The sequence below is a fragment of the Sphaeramia orbicularis genome, chromosome 1 (genome assembly GCF_902148855.1).
Source record: "Sphaeramia orbicularis chromosome 1, fSphaOr1.1, whole genome shotgun sequence".
In the NCBI taxonomy this organism is placed as follows: domain Eukaryota; kingdom Metazoa; phylum Chordata; class Actinopteri; order Kurtiformes; family Apogonidae; genus Sphaeramia; species Sphaeramia orbicularis.
The window spans coordinates 56,907,113-56,931,150 of record NC_043957.1 but is presented as its reverse complement, the minus strand read 5'-3'; the positions used below and the strand labels follow the sequence as shown (position 1 = coordinate 56,931,150).

General features: G+C 36.9%; 2 protein-coding genes and 1 pseudogene across 8 annotated transcripts in view; 2 read left to right on the top strand and 1 right to left on the bottom strand.

Annotated features, from left to right (window-relative positions):
- LOC115420029 (immunoglobulin lambda-1 light chain-like) overlaps positions 1-4,934 on the top strand; it is a 30,591-nt gene extending 25,657 nt beyond the window's left edge. For both annotated transcript variants that reach the window (XM_030135307.1, XM_030135215.1), the window contains exons 4-5: positions 4,220-4,528; positions 4,598-4,934. In XM_030135307.1, coding sequence (XP_029991167.1) covers positions 4,220-4,528; positions 4,598-4,758 — 470 coding nt within the window. In that variant the 3' untranslated portion in view covers positions 4,759-4,934. The remainder of the gene's footprint in view (positions 1-4,219; positions 4,529-4,597) is intronic.
- Positions 4,935-7,077: 2,143 nt separating this feature from the next.
- LOC115430097 (uncharacterized) lies at positions 7,078-7,196 on the top strand (annotated as a pseudogene).
- Positions 7,197-15,025: 7,829 nt separating this feature from the next.
- The window catches only part of LOC115427623 (von Willebrand factor A domain-containing protein 7-like), an 80,867-nt gene continuing 71,854 nt past the window's right edge, over positions 15,026-24,038 (bottom strand). For all 6 annotated transcript variants that reach the window (XM_030146264.1, XM_030146256.1, XM_030146249.1 and 3 more), the window contains 5 exons: positions 23,648-23,740; positions 20,079-20,350; positions 18,615-18,748; positions 17,533-17,692; positions 15,026-15,860 (listed from right to left, as the gene is read on the bottom strand). In XM_030146264.1, coding sequence (XP_030002124.1) covers positions 15,480-15,860; positions 17,533-17,692; positions 18,615-18,748; positions 20,079-20,350; positions 23,648-23,740 — 1,040 coding nt within the window. In that variant the 3' untranslated portion in view covers positions 15,026-15,479. The remainder of the gene's footprint in view (positions 15,861-17,532; positions 17,693-18,614; positions 18,749-20,078; positions 20,351-23,647; positions 23,741-24,038) is intronic.

The window sequence follows — 24,038 nt, the reverse complement described above, 5'->3', positions numbered from 1 at the left end:
GAATAGTTTTTTGATCTGTGTTTATTTATATGAAGCGTCTGCCAATACGATGAAAGAATATTCAAAATGCAGCTGTAGGAACAATGTCTCTACGTTACGATAACCACCGCAATATTGTGTCAGAGTTAGTTTTCTGTTGTTTTTTTTTTGTGGTTTTCTAAATACTTTTTATTGAAACAGTTGTAGAAAATGTGCTGACAGATGTACATGTCAGGTGATGTTAACAAGCAGCAAATAAAAGATTAAGTCACGTTCAAATAATGATCAATTCTGTGACTTGATGAGAAAAAGGAATTACAGTCATGGAAAACATGATTAGACCACCCCCTGTTTTCTTCAGTTTCTTAATAATAATAATAATGATAATGATAATAATAATAATAATAATAATAATAATAATAATAACTTTATTCATAAAGTACCTTTAAAAACTGAGTTTACAAAGTGCTTTGACAAACAAAGTAAAAGTGCACAACAGCAGAATAAAAACATAAACAACACAATAAAAGACATAAGTACAGTGAACACGAAAATGGAGAGGGCAGAAATAAAAAATAAAATACGAAATAAAGGAGTGGAATAAAACAGCATCATGTTTGTTAATATAAATGAATAACCAAAACAGGGTAAAATTAAATATTCAACATTAAAAAGAGACCACATCACATGAAGACAAATCTATAAAAATGCGTTTTAAGAAGTGACTTAAAAGATGTTACTGATTCTTCATGTTCATTTTAATGCCTGGTCCAACTAAAGGTCCATTAGTTTGGACAAATATAATGATACCACCAAAAACAGCTCATACTAGTTGAATTTCAGAGCTGATATCTGTCCATTTAACATGTTTTCTGAATAAAAACCAAAATCCCTTCAGTTCTTCCATCAGTATCTGTGTCCTTGTTCTGATAAAAACAGTGCTTTTATTCATTCCATGTTTTCTTTTCTGTCTGGTTTAGTCACATGACCCCACAGGAGTTAGGACTGGATTACAGAACCATTGTTTCGGATGACTTTGGATGGTCTAATCATTTTTTCCATGCACTAAATGTCCTAATATTCCTGGTAAAATGCAGAATGATGCCTGAACATGAATCATTCCACATTCTTTTGTGCATCAGAGTGTATGAATCCTAATCTTTATACAAATGTTTTTATTTGTATTTTCAGCAGCAGGAAGAAAACGTGTCGTGTGTGAAGTAGATGTGAAATAAAATCAGCTTTTACTCTGACGGCATCAGCTCGACTCATATGGACTCGTTTAGCGTTTCTATAAAATGACATCAGCTGTTGATCCTGTTTGTTGTTCTACTTTGGCTGTGGTTCCACAGAAACTGATGGGAGACGGAATGGAACTACAAACCCTGTAGGTCACAGATCAGTCGGTCCAGATCATCACAGTGGGACCTGGAACAGATTTAATAAAGAAGTGAAGCTAGTAGGAAATCTGCGAAAAATGTCAGAGTAAATGTTCAGATAAACTTCATCTGGATAAACTGAGCACAGGTTTGAGTCTAAACCACTGATGTGAAGGGAGAAGAAACTGATTATTGTGCTAAAATAAAGATATTCTAAATATACTAACGTAGAGTCCCTATATTATACTTATAGATGTATACATGCATACGCTGATGATGTACTCATTTACACACATAAAACACCAGTGGAGCAAATACAGTTACATTCATTACTTTATTTAGACACAGTCCAAGAAACAATAAAAAGAAATAAATAACTAAAATGAAATAAAAATAAAATAAATCATAGTAATAAAAAATAGATTCATAAATAAATACATGAAATAAAATAACAAATATACAATAAAATCCTTCTTCAAACCCATCTTTTCTTCTTGGCTTTTGAAACCATGTGAGATGTTTGAAGGTACTGTCTTTATTCTATTGTTTTTATTTGGTAGCGGTTTATTGTTCTTATCTATCTATCTATCTATCTATCTATCTATCTATCTATCTATCTATCTATCTATCTATCTATCTATCTATCTATCTATACGGTATATATATATATATATATACACACACACACACACACACACACACACACACACACACATATATATATATATATATATATATATATATATATATATATATATATATATATATATATATATATATATATATACAGTACAGGCCAAAAGTTTGGACACACCTTCTCATTCTTTGCATTTTCTTTATTTTCATGACTATTTTCATTGTAGATTCTCACTGAAGGCATCAAAACTATGAATGAACACATGTGGAATTATGTACTTAACAAAAAAGTGTGAAATAACTGAAAACATCTCTTATATTCTAGTTTCTTCAAAGTATCCACCCTTAGCTCTGATGACTGTTTTTCACACTCTTGCCATTCTCTTGATGAGCTTCCAGAGGTAGTCACCTGAAATGGTTTCCTAACAGTCTTGAAGAAGTTCCCACAGATGCTTAGCACTTGTTGGCCCTTTTGTCTTCACTCTGCGGTCCAGCTCACCCCAAACCATCTCGATCGGGTTCAGGTCCGGTGACTGTGGAGGCCAGGTCATCTGGCGCAGCACTCCATCACTCTCCTTCTTGGTCAAATATCCCTCACACAGCCTGGAGGTGTGTTTGGGGTCATTGTCCTGTTGAAACATAAATGATGGTCCAACTAAACGCAGACCGGATGGAATGGCCTGTCACTTCAGGATGCTGTGGTAGCCATGCTGGTTCAGGTTGCCTTCAATCTTGAATAAATCCCCAACAGCGTCACCAGCAAAGCACCCCCACACCATCACACCTCCCCCTCCATGCTTCACGGTGGGAACCAGGCATGTAGCATCCATCCGTTCACCTTTTCTGCGTCGCACAAAGACACGGCGGTTGGATCCAAAGATCTCAAATTTGGACTCATCAGACCAAAGCACAGATTTCCACTGGTCTAATGTCCATTCCTTGGGTTTCTTGGCCCAAATAAATCTCTTCTGTTTGTTGCCTCTCCTGAGCAGTGGTTTCCTAGCAGCTGTTTGACCATGAAGGCCTGATTCACACAGTCTCCTCTTAACAGTTGTTGTAGAGATGTGTCTGCTGCTAGAGCTCTGTGTGGTATTCATCTGGTCTCTAATCTGAGCTGCTGTTAATTTGCGATTTCTGAGGCTGGTGACTCAGATGAACTTATCTTCAGCATCAGAGGTGACTCTTGGTCTTCCTTTCCTGGGGCGGTCCTCATGTGAGCCAGTTTCGTTGGAGCGCTTGATGGTTTTTGCGACTGCACTTGGGGACACATTCAAAGTTTTTGAAATGTTCTAGACTGACTGATCTTCATTTCTTAAAGTAATGATGGCCACTCGTTTGTCTTTACTTAGCTGATTGGTTCTCGCCATAATATGCATTCTAACAGTTGTCCAGTAGGGCTGTCAGCTGTGCATCAACCTGACTTCTGCACAACACAACTGATGGTCCCAACCCCATCAATAAGGCAAGAAATTCCACTAAGTAACCCTGACAAGGCACAGCTATGAAGTGGAAACCATTTCAGGTGACTACCTCTGGAAGCTCACCAAGAGAATGCCAAGAGTGTGCAAGGCAGTCATCAGAGCTAAGGGTGGATACTTTGAAGAAACTAGAATATAAGAGATGTTTTCAGTTATTTCACACTTTTTTGTTAAGTACATAATTCCACATGTGTTCATTCATAGTTTTGATGCCTTCAGTGAGAATCTACAATGAAAATAGTCATGAAAATAAAGAAAATGTGAAGAATGAGAAGGTGTGTCCAAACTTTTGGCCTGTACTGTATATACATATATACATATATATATATATATATATATATATATATATATATATATATATATATATATAGTATTGTATTGTGACCTATCTACAGATGTAAATCTATGCTGATGATAAAGTCATTTACATTCATAAAATACTTGACATTTACAGCTGTTCAAACTCTAACAGATTTATTTCTTTTTGCTTAAAAATTCTGTCAGTGGAACAAGTGAAAATTATTTTGGTCAGATTTGTTGAACTCAGATTTTCCAGATCTATTGTCTAAATTCAGTTCTTCCGTCTCTCTGAACAGTTCCTCTTTGGGTGTTTGGCTCTTATTTTCAGTGTGGTGTCATGTTTGGATTAGAAATGAGACCACCACACTTGGTCAGATCTAGATGTTCTCCAGTGTGTGATCTGTTGACTCTGCTGACTTTGTCCTTTTTGCTGCCGTCCTCCTTCAGATGACCGAGTGAAGAAGCCCACGGTGGGCGTGTACCCGCTGGCGTCCTCCGCCCACCCAGAGGGGAGGGGCTCCCTGCTGTGCGTGGCCTCGGACATGTCTCCTCCTCTGGTCCGCTTCTCCTGGAAGAGACAGAAGGAGGGTGGAGCTGTGGAGGAGCTGCCCGACGCTGAGGGAGAACAGCTGGAGGTCAGAGCGGGGGGGCACGTCGCCACCATCCGGGTGGTGGACCGGGACCCCGTCCACTCATATAAATACTGGTGCTCGGTCCAGCACGAAGGGAAAACAGAGGATGCTCCCGAACAACAAGGTATGAAGGCTGGGCGTCCACGCTGGGGTTTGATCCTGTTCCATCTGTGACATGGGTTTGGTTTTGCAGAGGTGGCAGCCGGAGGCCGTCCAGGTCCACATGTGAGGCCCTGGGACCAGGAGAGGCTCCTCTGTCTGATGTACACGGTGCTGATGGGGAAGAGTCTGGTCTACAGCTGTGGACTGGGTCTGATCAACCTCACAAGACCAAGGACCGTCCACCGTCCATGAGGAACCTCTCAACCTTCACCACCTGTCAACGGCACTGGGAACATTTACATTTACAGGCAAATCAGCAAGAACATCCAATGGGTCAAAAAAGAAATAAAACACCCAAAAACATCCAATGGATCCAAAATAAAAAATGTCAAATGGATCAAAATAAAAAAAAATAAATAAATAAAAAAAGCATCCAATGGATCCAAAATAAAAAACATCCAATAGAATACTGATACATATTGTTTTCTTCGTGCATAATAATGGAAAATTGGAATATTTCCACGTACCTTCAGTTTCTCAAATGTACTCCAGCTTCACACCAGGCATCATTTACATCAAACGTATTTAGAATAAGCCTCAATAAAATAAAATAAAATTAAACTACAAAATACTCATACAATAAAATTAATGAATAAAAATAAAATTACTGTAAAAAAAAGTAAATTAAATTGTAAATATGCAATAAAATAAATAAATAACCAAAATAAAAATAAAATCAAATAAAATACACAAAATGATTTCAATTAAAATAAAAATCTGTAATAAAATAAAAACATGAATCAAAGAAAACCAACCATAAAATAAATCACACATATACAATAAATAAATAAATAGAACAAAAACAAACAAACAAATGAAGTCAAGTAAAATAAATAGGCTTTAATAAATAAAATAAAAATAAAAGCAAATAAAATAGAGAAAAATAATCAAACATAAAATAAATGAATTTCAAAATAAATCTGAAAATAGAATTAATAAATAAATTTTAAAAAAACCAACAAATATAATAAATTGCAAATATACAATAAAATAAGGTGAGATTCATATAAATAATCTGATATGAAATTTAAAAAATAACTTAATAAATGAGTAAATGCAGAACTAGATGTTTTGTGTATTTACAGGTGATACTTATATGAGTAAATAAAACACCACAATAATAATCACAGGTAAATATGTAATATCAATAATTTAGACGTTAATATAAACCTGTTGTTTAAAAATGTCAAATCCATCACAGTCTGATGATGAACTCCTTCTTTTCCATAGTTTATTTCTAACCTAATCCTTCCTGTGTAGTTGTTTTTTTGTTTTGTTTTTACTTTTATTGAATATTATCTGATTTTATTCACTGTTTCATTGCTTTTGGCTGATGTTCGTTGGTGTTGATTTACATTTGAATGACTTTTTGCAGAATGTGCTGATGAAAACAAGACTGTTGTTTTATCTACATTACACTTTTCCTTCATTTTATCTGTTATTCAGTGTAACCTGTTTGAATAAAGGATGAAACTTGGATCCTTTGTGTTTCAGATGATACAAACATTTACATGCACGGGTCATTTTACATGTTGAAGTTTTACAGCTCAGTTCTAATATGAACTTATGATGGTACATGCTTCATCTTTATGAATAATTACTGATTTATTATGAACACTTTTTATAAATATATCATTCTACAGGAATCTGAGATGAATTATTATATAGAAATAATATGACAGCACGAAAATAATGAAGACATATTAATCAATCAAAGTGTATTCATATAGCGTACCATGTGACTAAAACTGACAGAAAAGAAAACATGGAATGTCTAAAAGCACTGTTTTTGTCAGTACAATGAAATAGTTACTGATGGAAGAACTGAAGGGATTTTGGTTTTTATCAAGAAAACATGTTCAGTGGAGAAATATCAGCTGTGAAATTCAACTACTGTGAGATATTTTTGTTGGTATCATTATATTTGTCCAAACAAATGGACCTTCAGGAAAAAAACAAGGGTGGTCATCTATCTATCTATCTATCTATCTATCTATCTATCTATCTATCTATCTATCTATCTATCTATCTATCTATCTATCTATCTATCTATCTATCTATCTATCTATCTATCTATCTATCTATCTATCTATCTATCTATCTATCTATCTATCTATCTATCTATCTATCTATCTAATATATATGTGTGTGTGTAATGATTACAGAGCTAGAAGTCATTACAGGAGGAGAACAAAACCGTGGTGTCACAACACATCTGAGGGTTACCTGGTGAAACTTTGCTTTCACCGTGGCCGTAAGCGTCCAACCGCCACATCCCCCCTCCTTCAGACACTGAATATACGCACAAACTGCTACTTCAAGCTTGGTTCCACACTTTTGGTGAATTCATTCCAGGCTGGTATGTTCATCTGGACTCTTTCAGAGATTATTGAGATCACTTTGTTCATCCTTTGTCATTTTATTACTGAGTGATTTAGATTTGACATATCGCAAAACCTGCTCGTCGTTGTGATTAAACCTATAAAGAGGGTGACTATGACAGCCACCCTCGCTTACGGCCATACCACCCTGAACACGCCCGAACTCGTCTGATATTAGAAGCAAAGGAGGGTCGGGCCTGGTCAGTACTTGGACTGGACACCTCCTGGGAACACCAGGTGCTGTAAGCTTTGACCCTTTTCTGTGTGCCCAGCACAGGGCGCTGCTGCTTCACCCATCAACGGGAGAAAAAGATACACCGATTGACTCCAAAACTCAGAGAGTGCCATGGAGACAGGGACCCAGAGTCTGGATGTGTGGAAAGGAAAGACAGGAGAAGGAAACTGAATTCTATTTAACCTAGAATGCTTAATGTTGTTCTGCTGGTATGATGGTTTTTCCAATTAAGGCATCAGTTTCAGTGGTTTTTTGGTGGTTTATTACATAATACACCAAATTATTACTTTGGTAACACTTTACTTGAAGGTCTAGTTTATAATGCATTAAGCACACATCCATAAGACATTATAATGCATTTATAATGCATTATAAAAGTCATTCCAACAGTTTATGATCATGTACAATAACTTATACCAAAGTTAATAAAGTATTCTAAGTGTAGGCATAATGTATTCTAAATTCAGCTTTCATAGTGTTTTCTACATCCACACCAAAGTGACAACAGTGTTTGAGGGAAGAATCTCCAGTCCTGGGTTACAGAACACATTCTAACCATCAGAACTGTTGCCAGTTATAAAGACACAGAGAACTGCTGTGACATGGAGTTTCTGAAACTGAAGAATGCCTTATGAATATCAATAATAAGTTACAGGAGGACTGATGATATTATAACACAAGTATGATGACATATGAGCAGTATCTGCTGGTTCTGAGTAAAGTGTAAGTCAACAATTATACATCGAAGTGTCATTAATACCTCTTTATTTCGCAAAAACAAAACATTAAAAGAATAGCATCAGTAAATAGAAGTGTTACATGTTGCTTTGTACAAAAATAAGAAATAACGTGGCAGCTCTAAATCTTTGTTAATTCAATCACATACTTTTTTTTTTTTTTAAATAAATATGAAATCCCTAAAATAGATGGGTATAGGGACCAGTGACAAAACCTAACAAAAGTTCCCCACCTAAAAAATTTAGTCCTTCACACTGCTTTGGTGTGGATGTATAAAACATTATGAAAGCTGATTTTATAATACATTAGGCCTACACTTATAATACTTTATTAACATTGGTATAAGTTATTGTACATGATCATAAACTGTTGGAATGACTTTTATAATGCATTATAAATGCATTATAATGTCTTATGAATGTGTGCTTAATGCATTATAAACTAGACCTTCAAATAAAGTGTTACCATTACTTTTTTTTCTCCAAGTGTTACACTTGCATTTTGTAATAACTGATGCAATAAGTTAAATAAGTTATTACAAAATGCGTTCAAAAATTTTATTACAAAATGTGGCATTGTAACATAATGAGGTGAAAAAGTATTACATTATTACGTATTGCATCGTTATTACACAATGGGACACCATATGCGTCACTAACACGCAGCCGTCATGTCAGCTGACAGGATCAGACGCCTCATTCTACTGTTTGGTCTGCTTTCTTAGAATAACTGTCTGCCTGATATAAGGCTGAAAATCACCCTCCCACCCACAATGAGATAATCTGGGTAAATGATACATTTCCTGAATCCTTAGAGTCATGCCAGTATTGCAGTGTTTGTATTTTGTGTCTCTGATGCTTCCTGATGCCACAGGACTAAAAGAAATGAGATGATTTAAGCGAAAATAGTAGGAAAATGTGTGTGACTAAAAGTTTGAAGAGCTCCAGTGTCTACTGTACTCATCAAAAGTATTCACAAAAGAGCTGGAATGAAAGCCCAGAGTGTCCCCTTTAAAATGATACCAAACATACTGATATAATAATAATAATAATAATAATAATAATAATAATAATAATAATAATAAATTTTATTTATAGGCGCCTTTCTTGGCACTCAAGGACACCGTACAGTAAAACAGTAAAACAGGAGAGTATAAAACAAGCAATAAAGCAGAGTAAAAAATAAAAGGCAGGTTAAAAAAACCCAGTGATATAAAACACTGAAACAGGTCCTTAATCAGGGCCGATACCTAGATATGCACAAGTGTCAGAAATGCATTTTTTCAATGGGGGTGGGTGTCTTTAACAGTTGATAACAGTAATTTAGTGACTTCAGAAGGGTTATCAGACCAAAATGTTGACGACACAAATGTATCTTTTCAAAAAGTATAAGCAATCTTTGCCACCTGGAGTGGTACCGACATCTCATCTGGCCCATGGACTAACAGTGCTATCAGCGCCAACAGCGTCAAAAGCAGAACTAGGAACCACCCATCTGATGTGTACGTGACAGACTCTTTTGCCAAGGATGATGATATGTTATCAACAGCTCTGTTTTGAACATGGCTTGGTGGGAACATCTTCTCCTTTCTGCTCCCACACCAAATTTCTCTAATCAGTGCCAGGTCACTAGAAACTGGACACAAACATGCAGTTTACCAGAAGTTACTCAGCTTCATGAAATAAGATATACACACCCTTATGACTTCATCAAAATACCACAAAATATGACTATTATGTGCACCAACTGTACATGTGCATGCTTTAATATTAAATATCATTATTATGTGTAAGGCTGCACAATTAATCGTTAAAAGATCGCAATCTTGATTCACACATGAACGCAATCTCATTTCTAAACACGGATGGTTCTTAAGCATTTTATTTCACGGGCTGCATTACAAATAAATGCCCACAAACGCAGAACTGCCCCCCCTCTTTCCTCAACCAAAGGTAAAGCGTCTTTACGACAGCCTGCTGCTGTCGGCTGCAGTGGAGTGAAGAAAGAGTGAATTACAGCGGAGGAACGACTGCGGTAAAGACAGCGGAATGGATGAAAACCCCAGTGGTGGTGGTGAGTCACCCACCTGAACTGGTGCCCACTTAAGGTTCACTTTTGTTGGTGTTAATCTCATGTCAGTCTTCTTTTCTGTCGTCCAGATCCAAGTGTGTTTTCCTTTTTACTTCTCTGACTTTTGCTGTTCTTCTTCTCCTTTTCTTTTCTTTGCCGGTGAGGATAACTTGGCCTTTAACCAAGAATCAAAAGTCTCGCCCTCTCTAAAAATTTTATGTTAAAAATATTCCATTGTGCTGCTGGAAAGTTTTTTTTGCACTGCAAACTTTCACAGATCAGCTGATGTCGCTTAGCAACCGGGAACATAAGTGCAGTGTTTCCGCTGGTAAGGTTTTTCCTTGCGGCCACAGCAAACATTTCATACAAAAAAAAAAAATCATCACCGTCGTGTATTATACATATGTATAATATATAATATACAGGAGGGTATGGAAAAGGTAAATGAACATAAAGTTTCACTTTCACTTCTGCGGGGGGCACGGACCGCATTGACCCGTACCCCTGTTGTGTAAGTAGGACAGAAACCAACGCACGCACGGGTAACCGGCTGAAACGCATGTGTGTGCAACCCCGAACTGTGCGCGTTTGGCTGAGCCCCACACACACAACCGGCGACTGAGACGCATGCATGTGCACCCTCCACCGAAACGTGCGCGTGCCCCCCCATTATACACAGCCACACCAGCAGATCAGTTCCACAGCAAACACTGCAGAAGTGAGCGGACAACATGCAGACTGACATGAAAGACACGAAGAGAGTAAAAGAACCAATTTTCCTTGACAGCGGTGCAATAAACATTTTGTGAAAAAAATCGTGCCAGAGAATCGTGATCTCAATTCTACGCAAAAGAATCGTAATTCACATTTTTGCCAGAATCGTGCAGCCCTAATTATGTGCACCAACTGTACATGTGCAAGCTTTAATATGAAGTGTGAAAGCATGCACATGTACAGTAGGTGCACATAATAGTCATATTTTGTTTTATTTTGATGAAGTTTTAAGAGTGTGTCTTATTTTATGAAGTTGAGTAATGTTCCCACTTAGCCACGTTCCAAACAGAGTTTTTGGTACATGTCATCATACTTGGCAAAAGAGTCCATCACGTACGCATTAGATGGTTGGTTCCTAGTTATGCTGATGGGGCTGATAACACTGTGACCAGATAGTTTCCAGACAAAAACCCCTTTAAACAGCCATGAAATATTTGCAAAGTACCAGTAACTGACAGCCGATGATATAGAGGTGTATGAAATGATACTGTTTCTGTAGATATAGAAAAAAGCTGAGAATAAGAAGAAAAATGAAGCCTAAGAGGAAAACATCTGCGCAAAGAGAACGCCAAACAACTGACTCGGCATCTGAGGAGGAAAACGTGGAAGGACTCAGACAAATTTTGAGAGAAATCAGAGAATTCTGCCAGGAAACTGCTCAGAATTTTGATGTGATGAAGAAGGACGTAATTAACCAGATAATTACGAAAAATTAGAGAAAAAATAATAATCAAAATGGATGGATGGATGGATGGATGATGAATGGATGGGGGAATGAATGGATGGATGGATGGATGGATGGATGGGTGAATGAATGGATGGGGGAATGAATGGATGGATGGATGATGACTGGATGGAGGAATGAATGGATGGATGGATGGATGGATGGGTGAATGAATGGATGGATGATGAATGGATGGGGGAATGAATGGATGGATGGATGGATGGATGGATAGATGGATGGATGGATGGATGGGTGAATGAATGGATGGATGTATGTATGATGAATGGATGGGGGAATGAATGGATGGATGATGGATGGATGGATAGATGATGGATGGGTGAATGAATGGATGGATGGATGATGAATGGATGGAGGAATGAATGGATGGATGATGGATGGATGTATAGATGATGGGTGGATGGATGATGACTGGATGGGGGAATGAATGGATGGATGATGAATGGATGGATGATGGATTGTTGATATTTTCTTGTTTTCTAGGTCTTTTCACTTTCTTCTGTTTCTTTCACTAAACTGTATTGATATGATCATTATTACACAAATATCTGTCGTTTCTAGAACATTCTCCAAAACTGGCGTCATTTTAATCTTATAGGATCAAATCAACAGCACACAGTTCAACTCAGGTCTGCTTTTATTGAATATTTGGATTCAACATTCATCATCATCTTCTTCTAAATGACTCTGACAGTGAACCAAGTCTTCTCTGCTCTCATGTTCATTCATCCTGAGCGGTACATGGAACTTTATATTTATTTAGTTTGGTCTTTGTTTTGATCTACATTTAATAAACCATAATGACTGAAGAGAAAAGAAGAAAATCAAATCCATGAGAAACTCCAAAAAGGTTCAAACAGAATAGATTAAAATAAGATGTTTCCCAAAATTAAAAGTAAAAGATCACCACTTATTATTAGTTCTTCAAAATAATCTTGAGAAGAGGAAGTTTAACACTGAATCATAATTGGTTCAATGTTTATGAAACTCAGATTATGGAGTTTTCAGATGTTACTTCACTGACATGTTTCTATTTTTAACCCAGTAAAGATTAAACCATTGAATCACTGAAAGAAAATTCCAGTTCTTTGCAACTGGAGCCTTTACTGGTCCTTCTGAACAACCCCCAATTTTTTTTTTAAAAATATCAATTTCCATGCATGAGTTTCAGTTTTGTATCATATTTGATCCATCAGGTCTCAATGCTCAAATATTATTATTTTTGAACAAACAAAAATATAACACAAACATGTCTTTTTTCTAAATCAGGGGTCTTAAACTCATTTTCTGTCAGGAGCCACATTCAGCCCGATTTGATCTCCAGTGGGCCGGACCAGTAAAATAATGAATAATTACACTCCAAATTTTTGTCTTTGTTTTAGTGCAAAAAAAAAAAAAAAAAAGCATTAAATGATGAAAATACTTACTTATAAACTATCCAAACAAAAAAGATGTGAATAACCTGAAAAACAAAAATTTCTTAAAAAAAAAAAAAAGTGCAATTTTAACAAATATTATGCCTCAACTTAATCATAGTTGTGCATTACGGATCAGATCTAAAACGACACCGAACACTTAACAACAGGCAGAAAATTGTTAAAATTGTGCTTAATTTTCTTTAAACATTTCAGATTATTCATATTTTATTGTTCAATGATACTTTGCAAATGTAAATATTTTCATAATTTAATGTTATTTTTTGCACTAAAACAAAAACAAAAATTTGAAGTCATTATTTATAGTTATGATGTAATTTTTTAAATTTTTTTTTTCACATCAAACTGAGAATATGGAGTCATTATTTTCTGTAGGCTATGACACTGTTATTATTTGACTGTAGATCATATTGGTCTGTATGTGGAACCGGAACTAAAATGAGTTCCACAGCCTTGAATGTGGAATTTTTGCACTTTGCAAATTCATCCCACGGGCCGCATTGGAACCTGTGGCGGGCCGCATTTGGCCCCCGGGCCGCATGTTTGAGACCCCTGTTCTAAATGGTCCCAGTTCTTCCTCATTAATGACAGTCTTGTAGTGTCACTGGAAAGGCCTCTGGTGAATGAACTCCTCCCCCTGGTGGATTTTCTGTGTATTACATGTATCTAATTGTGTACATCAGGTTTTTCAGGACTGAAGATATCACACTGACCATGTAGAGGGCTTCAAAACTCATGTGTCAAATATGATACGTTTGGTGTTAAAGGGGTAAGAAACAAAATTCCGACTAAGTAGTTTTGGAGAAGAAGATATTTGAAGAAATTGTTAATGAAGACAAAGATTACGAAGACGGTGAGGAAGACGGTTATGAAGACAGTTATGAAGACGGTTATGAAGACAGTTATGAAGACGTTTACGAAGACGGTTACGAAGACAGTTATGAAGACGGTTATGTAGACGGTTATAAAGACGGTCATAAAGATGGTTATGAAGACGGTTATAAAGACAGTTATGAAGACGGTTATAAAGACAGTTATGAAGACGGTTACGAAGACAGTTATGAAGACGTTTACGAAGACGGTTACGAAGACAGTTATGAAGACGGTTATGTAGACGGTTATAAAGACGGTCATAAAGATGGTTATGAAGACGGTTATAAAGACAGTTATGAAGACGGTTATGAAGACAGTTATGAAGACGTTTACGAAGACGGTTACGAAGACAGTTATGAAGACGGTTATGTAGACGGTTATAAAGACGGTCATAAAGATGGTTATGAAGACGGTTATAAAGACGGTCATAAAGATGGTTATGAAGACGGTTATAAAGACAGTTATGAAGACGGTTACGAAGATGGTTATAAAGATGGTTATGAAGACGGTTATAAAGACGGTTATAAAGATGGTTATGAAGACGGTTATAAAGACAGTTATGAAGACGGTTACGAAGATGGTTATAAAGATGGTTACGAAGACGGTTTCGAAGACGGTTATAAAGACGGTCATAAAGATAGTTACGAAGACAGTTATAAAGATGGTTACGAAGACGGTTAGGAAGACAGTTATAAAGACGGTCATAAAGATAGTTACGAAGACAGTTATAAAGATGGTTACGAAGACGGTTACGAAGACAGTTATGAAGACGGTTATGTAGACGGTTATAAAGACGGTCATAAAGATGGTTATGAAGACGGTTATAAAGACGGTCATAAAGATGGTTATGAAGACGGTTATAAAGACAGTTATGAAGACGGTTACGAAGATGGTTATAAAGATGGTTATGAAGACGGTTATAAAGACGGTCATAAAGATGGTTACGAAGACGGTTTCGAAGACGGTTATAAAGACGGTCATAAAGATAGTTACGAAGACAGTTATAAAGATGGTTACGAAGACGGTTAGGAAGACAGTTATAAAGACGGTCATAAAGATAGTTACGAAGACAGTTATAAAGATGGTTACGAAGACGGTTAGGAAGACAGTTATAAAGACGGTCATAAAGATGGTTACGAAGACGGTTTCGAAGACGGTTATAAAGACGGTCATAAAGATGGTTACAAAGACGATTATGAAGACGGTTATGAAGACAGTGAGGAAGACGCCGTCAAAGACGATGAAGGCGGCGCCTCTACATTAGCTCATGTCCTATCATCAGATGAGCTAAAAACCATCTATAGTATATCTATAGTAATCTACACCTGGATTTACTGCCTCTGTCCACAATAATATACATTATATAGACTAAATGTCCTCTAAAATTAACATTTATTTGCAACATAGTATAGAAAACTAATACATGATCAAAAAACAAATACATTTTAGCAAAAAAAAAAAGTCTCAGTTTTGAATGTCTGGGGTCGCCAGAAATTTGTGATGTTAAAATGGGGTCATGAGCCAAAAAAGGTTGGAAACCACTGATTTATGGGTTCATTTCACAACACTCATACATTCATTAATTGCTTTATCAACAGAGACAACCATCACCAATACAAAGGAATAATACAGTGAAACAAAGAACAAGCTCCACAAAGAAACCTCTAAGGCCTGAGTACGAGGACAGACCCCAGCAGGACCACCAGCAGCGGTAACGACACAGTAGGAGCAGAGGGGCCGCCAGAGCGCACTATGGACTGATAGCACTTGCCAACGTTGCCGACTTTATCGACAGCGACAAACTCGACGATCTGCGAGCAGCAGGAGGCGTCGTAGTTAGCCTGGACAGTTGGATCAGTGAGTGAGGTGTATGAGAGGGTTCCATCGCCCTGGCGCAGGGTAATGCTTTCAATTCCAGTTCCATTTCCATCAGTGAGGTTGGCTGAAAGCTCCCACTGGAAGGAAGCACACTGAGACACATCTGTGGGGCACTCATCAGCCCGGACACTCTGCACTTCACACACTGGCTGCACAAAATCTGTAATCTGAGCACAAAGAAAAGAAAGGCAGGAAATGTGGGCATGAGTCCAAGTCTGAAGGTGCAGCTTCAGCTGTAACAGGCTTTGAGATTTAGTCACATGACAATATTTCATTTATACTTAAAGGAGGGATATTTTATTTTTTTTAAATGGAATTCTTCCTTTTCCCACATTTCCCTGTGGTCTCCATAAACTGTAAATGCTCTGCTTAGGTCTGAATTCTTCATTAATCCGACTCCACAGGTCCATCTTCAACCCTATTTCTGAGTTATGACACCAGAAAGGTGGTTTGGAGCGCTGGCCCTTTAAATGCACATGAGCCACTTCAGGCCCCGCCCCCTCCCAGGTTGTCGGCTGTGCTGCTCTGTCCTGTTCAACCAACAAATGAAAATTTTAGATACTGGGCTCCAAGTCTGGACATGTTTTCAGCAGAGGCGATTTCTCTCAGACTGCAGTGGAAGCTCAGCTTCCCCTAAAATTACGAAAATTAAATGGTCAAATCTGTTTGGTTGTGTCGACATTTTATTGACTACAAATGTGTTCGAACACGTTCATCTCACAGACGAGTTTGTTCAGAATCAGTTTTATCCCAAATCAGTGGACTGGATGTTGTTCACTTCTCATACATTCGTGTCTCTGTTTTCTCCTCCATCTCTGCTCAGTGCATTTGTCCGTAGACGCTCAGCGTCCATGCGCTTCAGTGGGACTGAGTGGAACTGGTTTATTCAACGACTCTAAACTGGACGCTAGTTGGATAAATGCCACGATGCTGTCCCGCCCCCGGACACTTGTTGTCTCTGGGGGTGAATGGAGCTGTGGGCGGAGCTCAGCTGGGCTGGATGCTGGGCTTCCACGTGCTGATTGGAGGATCAGTCGAAAGGCTGAATCCCATTTGATTGACAGCTGTTTTCAGATCTGCTCCTTCACTGACACAGTTCAGTTTAATACCGTCGCATATTCTGCTGGGAAATGGAGAGAAACCACTACGAAATGACTTTTTCATTTCTTGCGCTGTAAATAAAACACACTCATTGTACTTCCTTGTTTCAATTTAACATAATTTCAATGTTTTCTTGTTTCAGTTCCATAATTTAATTATTTCTTGTTTGAGTTTAATATCATTTTGTAGATAGTTAAATCAATCAAATTGTCAGCTCGGTCAGAGTGAACTAGTTATTAAGTCCCTGGAAAAGACGTCTACTGCGTACGATAAAGTCACTGAGCATTTTCTTAAAAAGGAACGGAGGGACGAATTTATGTTTAAATAACTTGACAATTTTTTTTTTGATGTAAGCCGACAATGAGCTTCCCCTGTCTGAAAGACGAGCAGCCGCCACTGATTTTCAGTCTGGACTACAACCGCTGCTGCTGACAAACAATTATGGAGAAATACTGGAGAAATGTTCAGCTGAAGTCTGGACCTTACATGTGCAACTGTGGAGATGTAACAAGTTATAAAATGTAACAAAGTAAGCAGGAATTCAAACAGGTTGGAGAAACCGTTTTTGCCCAAATGAATCTAAAGATAGTTTTGCAGCAGCTGGAGGATTCAAATTCAAACTGTCTGAACTATTAGGGTCCAAATACACAAAGAAATGAAGCACAGACGAAGAAAAGTGGGCTTAGACAAATATGAGCCTTTTAAGAGTAAGGTTTCCTCTTAGGTTTGCCTGTTTACCTTGGTGACCACAGACAGTCTTAGAACAGCGTAGTTGGAGTCGACACCACTGGATGACTGGGCCTCCAACGTCAGAGTGACGTCTGTGCCTGACGGTGTGTTGGCAGGTGAGGTGATGGTCACAGATGCATTGGTGTATTCTGCGGTTGTCAATGTGAGGCTGTAAAGACATGACGAGTGAAGAAACTGAAGACCCTGGTAATAAAAGTACTCAAGTCACATTTCTTTTTTTTTTCTTTTTTTCTTTTTTTAATTGTTTATTTTATGTACATTACAAAACAAGACAAACATAGGGGACACTTGGAATACATCGACTATAAAAAACCTTGTGACTAACAATTGTTTTTAGCAGTGTGACGTTGACATGAAAGTTGTCCATTTCTTCCATTTATCCTGACTCTGTTCTTCAGTTTCAGTCTATGGGTCAGAATCTCCATCTGAAATATTCCATTCACAGTTTGTATCCAGTCGTTAGTTGTAGGTGGTTCTAATCTGCACCGTTTTTTGGTAATAGCCTTTTTACAGGCTGCTAATAGTATTTTAAACAACTATCTATCATTGTTTCTTACATTATTACCAATAATACTTCCAAAGCACATCACCGAAAATGTTTTAGGAATTGCATAACCCAGTATCTGAACAATTGTTGGATATACATGATCCCAGTATGATGCAAGTTTAGGACAAAACCAAAAGACATGAGCATGATTTACATTGATAGCTCCACATTTTCTACAACAAGGTTGAATTCTGGACACATATTTAGCTGTAATTTTAGGAGTTATGAAAAATCAAATTATATTTTTCCAGCAATGTTCCCTCCATGTTTCAAGTCACATTTCTGGACACTTCAGGTTGAGCATATAAATATGTTGTATTTGTTTAACTAAGTCCACCCTGTAAATATATTTTTATCCGACTGTTTTTGTGACTTCAGTTCTTTTAGCACTAGGGTCTTCAGCTGTGAACCTGAATAAACAGCCCTGCCGATCGGTCAAACAGACCTGGATCTGTGTACAGTGTGTGACGGTCAGCACTTGATTCAAGTGTGTGAGGTGTTTTTCTTTGCTGCTTTCACTTGCCTGTTTGGGTGACTCATTGGAAAGCCTCTGTCATTTCTGGCGCTGATGGCGTATTGTCCACCGGACCCCTGTGTCATGACACTGAAGGGCAGCTGGAAGGCTTCTCCTGGTTCCATACTTCTGTCTATTACAGCCTAGGAAGAAGAACCCAGATCCGATGGGTCAACAGGAAGACATACACACAAGTGAATGTATTACACTGGATAAAGAATAAAGCTGGACTTAAGTTTAACCCTAGTACAGTATTCTTCATGTACGCTTTAGTGCAGGGGTCTCAAACTCATTTTCTTTCAGGGGCCACATTCAGCCCGATTTTATCTCCAGTGAAATGGACCAGTAAAATATTAACAGAATAACATATAAATAATGACAACTCCAAATTTTTGTCTTTGTTTTAGTGTGAAGAAAAAAAAACATTAAATTATGAAAACACTTACTTTTATCAACTATCACAACAAAAAAGATGTGAATAACCTGAAAAAACTGAAATTACAAAAGCACAATTTTAACAATATTCTGCCTCAACTTATCATTTCTCCATGTGCATTATGGATCAGATCTACAAAGACACTAAACACTGAGGAACAGGCAGAAAAGAGTTCAAATTGTGCTTAATTTTCTTTAGACATTTCAGGTTGTTCATATTTCTTCTGGTTATTCACGTTTTATTGTTACAGGATAGTTTGTATGTATAAGTATTTTCATAATTTAATGTTATTTTTTGCTCTAAAAAAAATTAAGTTGTTAATTCAAGATTTTTTGCTTAATTCAAGGTTTTGTGCTAAATTTAATAAGTTTTTTTGCTTAATTCAAGATTTTTTTTGGCTTAATTCAAGATTTTTTTTACTTAATTGAAGATTTTTTTGCTTAATTCAACATTTTTTCCTTAATTCAAGCAAATTTGTTTTTTGCTTAATTCAGTTCAAGACTGGAATTTTTGACTTCACGAAAACATGCCACGGGCCACATTGGAATCTTTGGTGGGCCGCATTTGGCCCCCGGGCCGCATGTTTGAGACCCCTGTTTTAGTGATTGTAATTTAATTGCATTTTTTTCCCCCACAACATTCCAATTTGTTGATTAGAAGGTAAATTTGGGTTTACTCCAGGTCCTCCACATTCCCTTGTCATCAAAAACTACCAGTGCCTACTGAGTTCTCCAGAATATAAAAAAAGAGACCATACTTTGGACATTAAAATGAGGCGTTAATCCTCTGTTTCCCACAATGCACGTCGCGACAAAAAAATTCAGAAGATGCCCGAGTTACCTCCGGGTTCTGAATGGGTTTGTTTATGGTGGATGGCACGTCGAAATTGTTCACCGTAATACAAGAGATTCAGGTGAGTAGTCGCAGAAGGACAAGTGATACTAAGGCTATGACTGAGGTTTTACAGATTTGATGAAAAATTGCTCACGAAAGTCTCCCGCACCTTTCACATGGTATGAAGCAGTACAGACACTGACCTGGATGGTGACTTTAGAGACAGACATCTGGGTGGTGGACTGTCTCTGAAATTCACTGTTGCAAACTTTGTCTGTTCCTTTCAGAATAACCCCAAACTCGCCCTCAGGGACCTCTTCCACCGTGACCAGGATGTCTGCGTTGCCCATGTCACTTATTGTGCCGCTGCGGACAGTCTCTGAACTGGACACAGTGACCAGACCCACGTCTGTAACGGTCAGCGAGGACGGACCTTTCCGACCCATGACTGACATCATCAGTTTGGCAGGTTGGCCTGAGGACGAAGCAATAACAGGATAAGAGGGAAGTACAGCGCTTCAGCTTCTATTGTAAAAAAAACTAAAACAAAATCTAACACGTGTTCAGAGAACGCAAACCTCCGCCAGGCACCCCGAATGGTGTGGATGTGTGGATAGACTATTTCTTTTTAAACTATGGATGTGCAAAATAAATTTCATAATGGTATTTCACGAATTGCATTTTTTATGATTTTTTGAAAATGGTGCATAAAAAATAACAAAAGTCAACAGAGCGTAACAGAAGACAAATGGAGTGGAATGACATTTCGTACGAAGTTGAAGCTTGGTACCAGTCATGTGTCTGTCAAATTAGATTCAATTCACATCAATATTTGTTGAGTTATAATGAAAAGTGTGTGGTAAATGGGAGTTTCACTGTTAAATGTAAATGTCCACAGAGTCCACATTCCACAGCGGAGGTGGACAATTTTGTGCCAGATACAAGATATTGTTCTAAGCTACAGGTGGATCAAACTGGAGGCTAATCGGAGTCGTTTGGAATTTTTTATGAATTTTGGAAAATTGCTCAATGATGACAGATGGAAAATTGTAGATGTTGTGACCTTGCTGTGACCTTGAACTTTGGCCTACTTGGACCAAAATGTAATGGGTTGGTCCCAGGGCCTAGGCCTATCTGTGGGGACAATTTGGCAAAGATGGTTGGAATAGTTTTCCTGTAAAGTTGATAACAAACAAACAAACAAACAAACGAAGCAAAGTGATCACAATACCTCCTGGCGGAGGTAATAATCACTCTTGCTGAAAAGAAGAATACATGTATTTAGAAAGCAAAATCAGTAACTGTAATTTATGATTAACCCTTAACGACCCACGATTATTCTGGTCACAACTTCCAAATGTCTTTTTTTTTTGTCTTTCCCAAGTGAATTTTCACCATTTCTTAAAATATTATCCTCTGTGTTTTGCATTTTTCAGTGTAAATCATGTATTTTCTCATATATATTTACAGATCATGTAGATCAGGGGTGTCAAACATGCGTCCCACTAAAGGTTCCAATGTGGCCAGTGGGATGAATTTACAAAGTGCAAAAATTCCACAGTCAAGGCTGTGGAACTCATTTTAGTTCAGGTTCCACACACAGACCAATATGATCTACAGTCAAATAACAACATATTAACCTACAAAAAATAATGAATCCATATTATCTTCTTGCTTTGATGTGAGAAAAATAATATTACATTATGTCTATAAATAATGACAACTTCAAATTTTAGTCTTTGTTTTAGTGCAAAAAATAACATTAAATTATGAAAATATTCACATTTACAAACTATCCTGTAACAATAAAATGTAAATAACCTGAACAAATATGAACAACCTGAAATGTATTAAAAAAAATGAAGCACAATTTGAACTCTTTTCTGCCTGTTCCTCAGTGTTTAGTGTCTTTGTAGATCTGATCCATAATGCACAGGTAGAAATGATAAGTTGAGGCAGAATACTGTTAAAATTGCACTTAAGAAACTTAAATTTTTTGAGATTATTCACATCTTTTTTGTTTGGATGGTTTATGAAAGTAAGTATTTTCATAATTTAATGGGGTTTTTGTTTGCACTAAAACAAAGACAAGCACTATATATTTAGTAACGGGCAGAATATTGTCAAAATTGTACTTAATTTTTTTTAGACATTTCAGGTTGTTCATACTTGTTCAGGTTATTCACATTTTATTGTTACAGGATAGTTTGTAAATGTGAAAAAACGTGTAAAAACGAAAAAAATTGTAGTTGTTAATTCAACATTTTTTCCTTAATTCAAGCTAATTTTTTTTTCTTTGCTTAATTCAGTTCAAGATTGTGGAATTTTTGCACTTTGCAAAAATATCCCACGGGCTGGATTGGAACCTTAGGTGGGCCGCATTTGGCCCCCGGGACACGTTTGAGACCCCTGATCTAGGGTGTACCACATGTGGCAGTTGTACTTATTGGATGTGTTAACTGTTATTTACTGCTACTGCACTGTCTCTGTATTTATGCCGAACGATGTATCAATTTTTGATGTCTTTTGAACTGGGACCCCAGAAAGACCAGCAACCACTACAGTGGAAGTCAATGGGGATCCACAATGAACAATAAACAAATTGACACCACTAGATGGTGCTGTTTTATCACAGAACTCTAAAACATCTGCTCTAATTGTTTCTACACACACATCCCATGATATCTGACCAAGGTTATAATAGTTTTGGATTTTTCATTATAGTTTAGTTTTATTTAGTTTTGACATTTTTTTCTCTAATTCAGTTAGTTTTAATTAGTTTTTAGAGCAGGTTTGCTAGTTTTTATTAGTTTTTGTTATTTTCTAAATGCTTAGTTTTAGTTTTTTTATATCTTTTCTCTTCTTCTCCGTCATATTCAAATAAATCCCAGACAGGACTCTGCTGCTTTCTCCCAACTTTAGTCTCCATGTTTCCAGGTAGAGTGGGGATGAAAAGCTGACTCTAAACGCCAAGTAACGAGAAGGGACGGACTGTTAAATATCATATGGTGCCAGCAGCTAAAATTGCTTGAGTGAAATAAATCGATCTCATTTCAGTCCAACATTGACAAAACGAAGGGAATTTTATCCATAATTTTTATACGTTTTCGTTAGTTTTGTAAGCACACAATACAGTTTCAGTTAGTTATCATTTATTTCTTTTATTATAGTTTTTATTTATTTCAGTTAACGAAAATGTTTTTACAATTCTAGTTTTCGTCATTTCATTAGTTTTCGTTAACGATAATAACCTTGGTTCAGGGTATTCATGTTTTATTGTTAGAGGATAGTTTGTAAATGTAAATATTTTCATAATTTAATGTTATTTTTTGCACTAAAACAAAGAAACGAATTTGACGTTGTTAATTCAAGATTTTTTTTTGCTTAATTCAAGATTTTTTACTTATTTTTGCAATACAATTTCAGTTAGTTTTTTTTTTCCTTTTAATTATAGTTTTTATTTATTTCAGTTAACGAAAATGTTTTTACAATTCTGGTTTTCGTCATTTCATTAGTTTTCATTAATGATAATAACTTTGTATCTGACCGACAGCTGTGTGAAAGCTTCATATGACACAGCACACGTACGTCCACTGGAATGTGGTTCATGAGCAGCGTTAACAGCAGTTATATCTGGTGACAATCAACATTCATTGACATAATTTCTATATTATCAGTAAAGATTCGGATGAATTGCTTTATTATCATAATACAAATGGTTACGAGATAGTACTAATCTGAAAAATTGCTGTATGTATTACTCATACTTTACCTGCTTGTGGACGCCCGCTGAGTATCGCATAACCTGGGTGGGGTCCCTCGAAACTCTCCACAAAGTTGTAAATGAAGGAAACAATACTCTGACCTAGAAGCAAAGGTAATTATAACTGCAAATACAAAGAGTCAAAACAACTCAACAAGTCAAACATTTCAAGTCTTAGTGTTTTCATATGAAACATAAAGTGTACTTCTGCTGTGTCCAGTGATGAAAAGTAGTGCAACAGGGTCTTTGACCATAGCATTAAAAACAGTGACCAGATGAGATGAGAACCTTTAAGAAACAACAGTGATACAGTGATAAAACCTAGAAGCACTGTTGTTGTTTTCACCCTTAGACACAGCTCTAAAGGAAAAGGACGGAGTTTCATAGAGTGGAATGGCAT